This window comes from Chamaea fasciata, unplaced genomic scaffold (genome assembly GCF_029207755.1).
Source record: "Chamaea fasciata isolate MVZ Bird 193981 ecotype frontalis unplaced genomic scaffold, bChaFas1.0.hap1 SCAF_3, whole genome shotgun sequence".
NCBI classification, from domain to species: domain Eukaryota; kingdom Metazoa; phylum Chordata; class Aves; order Passeriformes; family Sylviidae; genus Chamaea; species Chamaea fasciata.
In genome coordinates, this window is record NW_027094088.1 from 46657258 (window position 1) to 46663970 (window position 6713).

Here is a 6713-nt window from a genome sequence, read left to right on the forward strand (position 1 = left end):
AAAGTTTGGACCACATGACCTTCTGAGGCCCCTTCTAACCTGAGGCCCCTCGTGTCAATCTCTCTACTTAGCCCTTAAATCACAATTTACCTGCCTTGCTTGCATAAGTAGTTGCACAGCACGGGTAGATGAGGTGTGCAAATAGTCCTTACATCTTTCTGGACAGAGTAGAATATACTCTTAAAATGTGCCCTCCAAGGTCAACTTTATGCTGTTCTTCCAGATATGTGGCTGATATCAGATTTAGACAGAGATGAGAATTTTCAGTGTGAACTAAGGCATTATTTACTTCTGCATCACAAAACTGCATAGCTTCACAAGTGATATGTAACAGGACCCTACGGGGCAATTTTAAAAGACAACCGGGTTAAACCCTGACACATGGGTTAAAAGCAATCAGGAGACACTGGAAATCCAAATTACTGTAACAACAGATGGGAGAAATCTGGGGCTTTTCCACACGAGGTTCTAGATTGACTTGTCCAGAACTGAAATGAAAAGCAAGACACTTACAGATTTTGAAAAAACAGAACATGTTCAGAAGTTCTGTCATGTGAAAAGCTCTTGCTCACCATCTGTCAAGTTCACTGTCATCTGGCAATTCTGAGCATTACCCAAAGGAAGCATTTAGGGCTATTTGTTTGCTGAAGATCTGAATTTAACCAGCTCCAGAATAGCTGACTTTGGACTAGGACCAAAATACATAAGACATTTTTGTCATTATGGATAGGTTTTTTTCCATCCACGTAATCTGAGAGAATAAAACCCAGCTTCAGTTAAATTACTGTGGTGTTTTGGTTACATATGTTAGTAGTTTGTGTGTTTGTTTAATTTTAATTGGATACAAACATAAGGAACCAAAGAGACATGTTTTCTGTTTAGTAGAAGCTTTTTCTATTCCAAATTTTGCAACAAGCAGGTAATCTGAATGACAGCCTATTCCAGTATTGCAGTTCCGGTTTGACAAACAAAGGTTAAGCTTCCACATCAAATAAAAATAGCCTAAAAATTCTTAAAACGCTGGTTAATACAAACAGGGCAGTGTTTTGTAGCTGACAACTAAGAAATGCAATATCACACTTGGGTCTCTTGAAGCCTCCACATTATCTCCAGGAAGAATGCATATGACACTGTTCAAAGTTAGCTAAAAATAGTGATCTCTTTGACATAGCATGTCAATATGTTGTGAACTGACTACTTCCAAATATCAAATTATGTATTGATAGTTCCTCATTGCTCAAGTAGCAATTTTAAATACAGTGATTTTGCTTTTTGCAATGATCATACTTTGATTTCTAATTTGATACAAAAACACATTTTAAAAAATAAAGACAAAAATGACCCCCAAAATGTAAAAAAACAAAACAAAAAAAAATCAGAAAGAAACCAAAGAAAAAAAGTATTTTTTATCAGTTTTTAAAGAAGGAAGATTATCTTTCATCTAATCAAAAGAAAATGAGCACTTCCATAGTATATTTTGTTTCTACAATTTGGCATTTTCTACTAGAAATCATTCCTTTATGGAAAATTTCTGACCAGGTAACTAGATAACTGTAAATCCAGGAAATAAATAATAGCTAAATATAATAACAAATCTGTGTTTCCTGCTGGGCAAATAAGAAATCAATGGCACAGTTTGGAACCAAACCCTTATTTCCATGTCCCAACCCAGCTGATCAAACAATGAATGTTCTTCCTTCATTTCCTCATTTCACTGGTTTTATTTGCACTTCATTTTTCACTTAAGATGCTGTAGGAGTGTCCAAATTTAAGATTAGCTTTTGGTAACAGTACAAGAATGTATTTTAATAGTTCTATTTATTTTTTATATATTGAAAAATTCCGTAAGAAAACAGCATGTATTTAACAAACTATTTAGCATAACACTGAGTAAATTTCTCACGGACTCAAGCACATTTTCTACCAAAGAATTATCATTATTATTCTCATATTGTTTCCTGGTACCTGCTGCAATAAAATGCATAATCAAAATCCTCAGATTTTTAGTAAAGTTTTCTAAGATTTTATGTCTGTTTTGCCATTGAAATTGTACTTGTCAAATGTTGTCTCCTCACTCCCACCACAGTCCCACCACAGCAGAAAACAAAATCAGGTCCAATAATTTTAAAAAAACAAACTAGAATTTGAAGATGAGAAAACAGAAATTACCTGGGTCTTCTATCGATAAGTTCTTCGTTAACCATTGAACAATATCTGAGCCTAGGAACAAAAGGAAAGGCATTTATAGATTAGTAAGTTTTCTCTCACTATTCTTCAGATCCCTGAGGCAATTAATATTGTTCTTCCATGAAAGAGATCTACATTTTTTGCTCAATCTGTCTAGAAAAAAAAAAAACAAAAAAACAAAACACTGGCCATTCTATTTTAGTTTGGTTTCTTTTTTTAGCTTTGTTTTAGCAAAGCTTCTTTCCTTAGGGTATAACTTTAAAAAGTAATAGAAGCGCATTAAGTGTGCAGTAGTAGTCTGCATTTTAAAAATTACACTACCACAAAATGTACATAGAAAAACACTTTATTAATTTAAGTTTCCCTCTTCCCCCCCCTCCCCCGCTTAAAAATTACTTTACCAGTAAAGGCATATTCAGTTACCCACATGTGGACTACAAGTGTACCAAATTCCACCTCCTGGCTAATCTCTTGACAAAATTCTTTTTTCCCTCCGTGCTAAAGTGCTTTCCTTACCACTCCCTTGCTCCTTACCAGTCTGTCTTGCTCTCTATCCCTTCATTTAGAGCATATCATTTTCTTTTTAATTTCCTGCCTTATTTTAAGGTCCCATGCTATTGCTTACCTCCTAACACCTTTATACCAGATTTCTTCCTGCCTTTCACACTGAATATCCTTCCAACCTCACCTCCTAATTCCTAACCCATCTGCTCCTCTTGGGCATGCATTTCTAACAATTGCACTTCTTTCACACTTTGTACTTTATGCCACAAGCTGAAGTCAGCCTTGTTTTTCAAGCAGAAAGCTACAGTTGAATTTCACCCACTGTGAACATGGTTTGGAATATAAATTATGAAGCATAGCTGCAGACAAAATTCCCAAACCACATTCATCATTTGAGCAACTTGAAATAACCAAACTGGCTTTGAGGGGAAATGGTTGAAACACTGAGGTATGTTACATGCATGTTCTTTATGTTTCATGTTATGCCCAGTTCAGACACACAAGGTAATAGAGAGAGACATCACATATTTCCTTATAAAACCAATATGTAAGTTGCTCATTCATTCCCCACCAAGCATAATGATTTATAAAACTCTTTTATAAATCTTAAATTTAAAACAATAATAAAAATCTATACATCTTACACAAATATAAACCAAACCAAAACAATAAAATCTCTTGGATGTAGTATAATATATAAAATTAGAATGTGGAGTGTATTTCCTCTGTCACTTTTTAGATTTAGATTTCTTCCTGTACTTTACATACTGCAAAATTTCCTTTGCTTTTCTTAAGGCAATGAAAACAATATTTTAAAACGGCATTTCAGAAAAGAAGGGAAATTTACTTCTCCTTCTAGGTTTTATTTTATTACACTTAGTGAATAGCTTTATCATCTACTTTACAAAGCCTCATTGATTATATCATAGCTTTCCACGTATGTATGCATTAAAGTTGATTATATAGCAGTGAAAATATCTAGAGACTGAACAACCATGTCCAGAGTAAACGTTTTTCATTGCTATATTAAATGTCTAAATTTTGAGAGATTTTGAACTGCAGTGGCAGAGTTTCTCATAGCATTTACGTGACTTTATTCCTTAAATGAGGCAATTTACCTTTGCATGCTGTTGAAGGTGTACAAAATGTTTCAGACGGATATTCCTACCCCAAAAATATTTTATTTATAAAAATACAATTTTAACACTTTTTGAAATACATATGAAATGTACAAGGTTGACATTGAAGGAAAAAGTTTAGTTTAATATAAGATGAAACTTCGTAAACCTCAATGATCTTGTTACAAGCATAGCTATATTGTTCTGTCAGCTGACTACAGAAGTTAGTCAGCCCTAAATATTTTCCTAAATCTTCAAAGATCAAAGGCAAAAATTAGAAAAACAGACATGACATTTTGAATACTGATTTTTAACTTTGTCTTCTTTCAAATCTCTCAGGTACCATTTGAGTAGAAGTTTTCTATTCTTTCCACCTTGCCTTCAAACATTTTTTTTTTCCTTTTTGCCTCTTCTGAAAATTTTCTTACAGTGACATGCTGTATTCCTCAGCCCTCAGCTCCTGGCCTCACATTTGAGTATACATGGTCTGCACAGCAGACATTTCACCTCCATATGTTCTAGTGTCTTTTGGCTTATTATAAATAATAGTGGGAAATCGACTTTCTTAAAAATGGCACCATCTGATCATGAAAGTTCATTGATGCTCTGTTCACACTTTACCCAGAAGCCATTGCCCTGGCACATGAAAAAACTTAAACTCCTGGACAGGAGTTTAAGCCAGCTATTGCATTCGAACACACTGATGATTTCAGAGGTATGACTTTCATGACAGATGAATAAATATTAACATCAACACTCTCCTTCTAGTGTGAAGGCTACTCATGTAAAACAAACTTGCAAATAATCTGTCATATGGTGAGTGAGAAATGCATTAGCTCATATTTCTCTGGAAGATCTTGGGGCCAACTCTAGTCCTAAAATAATGAAGGTATTAACTTGTAGAGCTTGCTGGATGGTCTTTTTAGCTACTAGTTTTAACATCTAATCAACAATACTGTTTCCCTTATTTATTCTTTTGCCGTTTTCTAAGGTTTATTACTTATACAAATGTGTTTCTAAAAGAAAACCATTACTCTAATTTCTTATCTCAGGAGGAAAAAAAAAAAAGGCAGAAAAACAGGTGAAAACAGGAAAATAATACTTCCTGTGAGTGTAGCTTTGAAAAAAAATGGCCAGTAAATTCATGAGTTTTCATACATTACACTTCCCATCCATAGGAATTATGATTCAAGAGTATAAACTTCATTATTTGTAATCAAGAACTAATACTTATAGGATGAAAAAGCTTTAACCTTCAAACCTGATTCTGTCTTATCACCAGAAATCTAGCAAAAAGACAAGCTAGTCAGATGATATAAATTTCATGGGAGCCACTACCTTGGTTCTGGACTCACCTGAAAGGGAAAATTTCAGCAATCCAAAATAGAAAATGTTAGCTGTGTCAGATACTCAGCTTTTGTACACTGTTATGTGTGATATCAAAGACCCAGCTATAACATTGTTAAAGCAGATTATCAAGTTCTCCAGGTCTCCCTGCCTCAATTCCAGCAAGCAGCAAAAAAAGTCAAGTTGCTATTAGATCTGCAAGGTGCAGAAGACTTCAGTCAAGTTGCTGACTAAATTTTGAAATCCCAGAAAAACCTTCAGTTGTCATGCCAATTTCTAAAGCAAATAAAACAGGAAGAGGCAAAACAATAATTTTTAATAATATCTTAAAGAGAGCAAAAGCAGAAAACATTTGGAAAAGGGGGCTTTTTAGACATAGAGCCTGAAACCCAAGAGTGAGATTCCTTAAATTCCAGCGCCTGTCTTGATAAAGACAATAAAATTCACAAGATCTTACTCAAGTCCAAAAAAAAGACAAACTTTAATCTTCTTTAAAGAAATAGGCAAAAACATGTCTACATTCATATACAAATGAAAAAGACTCAGTCATGTGCTTTGTGAAATGTACTTGCTGAAAATTCCACAAGTGATTAATTTTAATTGAAATGGTCCAAAAATAGCAGTTCCTGAAGCTGTCACAGCATCTTAAGAAAATATTTTTGAGGAAAGCATGCTCTCTGAACTCTGGAATACTAATTTCCAAGTCAAAGTCATAAAGGCCAGGGCAACGCTAAGGTTCCCTTTCAGAGAAAATCACCCATTTTAAACAAGTCTGTACAGAATACATTTTCAAAAGGTGCTGGTTCTGACCTACAGAAAATTTCACAGGAATTATAAATCAATGCTATGCATAGATGCAATGAGCCATGTAAGCCTTGATCTGACAGAAAGAAGATATGATAATAGTAATGCAAAAGGAAAGCAAAGTTCAAAATTATCTTTTTCAAAAATCAAAAACATGTCTAGCGGAAGAAGGGACAGCTGCAAGAAAGAATATTTTATTAATCAGAATCACAAACCAAGAGACTACTGAGAAACTTAATTCAATGATGCCCTACTTCAAAAAGAGAGAGGTTCAACCTTGCAAAGAAAATAGTTTTTTTCTGTTGATATCTTAGTTTAGTAACTAAAATCTATTCTTCTTTTTACTTTTAGACCTCAGAGTATTTGCAGATAATACAGAGGGAAAGTGACGCAGGAGGCTCCCCTGCATTGCTGATACCAAGAGTTTTGCTGTTGACAATTAAGGCTTTTGCAATCTGAACTCTCAAGAGCAGCATAACCATCATGATTATGTTTGCCCAGCACTGTGAAATCTGGGCAGCTGGGCATGTTTGGGGCTGAAAGGCAGGAGCAGAACACTCGGGTGCACCCTCAAGGGAGCCTTATGTTCGGCTGGCTCAGCTTCAGTGCTGCACCACCACCTAGTCATGAGAACCTGGAGAATTTTTTGCAGGGCAGCTCACCATACAGATAACTTAATAAACATGACTAGAAAATATCACTGTCTAAATTGAAGACAAGACTATTACTAAATTAGTAAGGAAACAGTACTGT

At 34.7% G+C, this 6713-nt stretch overlaps 1 protein-coding gene across 8 annotated transcripts in view; it reads right to left on the minus strand.

The window, feature by feature from the left end:
• RGS7 (regulator of G protein signaling 7) overlaps positions 1–6713 on the minus strand; it is a 257025-nt gene that overhangs the window by 98813 nt on the left and 151499 nt on the right. For all 8 annotated transcript variants that reach the window (XM_066178862.1, XM_066178861.1, XM_066178857.1 and 5 more), the window contains one exon: positions 2170–2220. In XM_066178862.1, coding sequence (XP_066034959.1) covers positions 2170–2220 — 51 coding nt within the window. The remainder of the gene's footprint in view (positions 1–2169; positions 2221–6713) is intronic.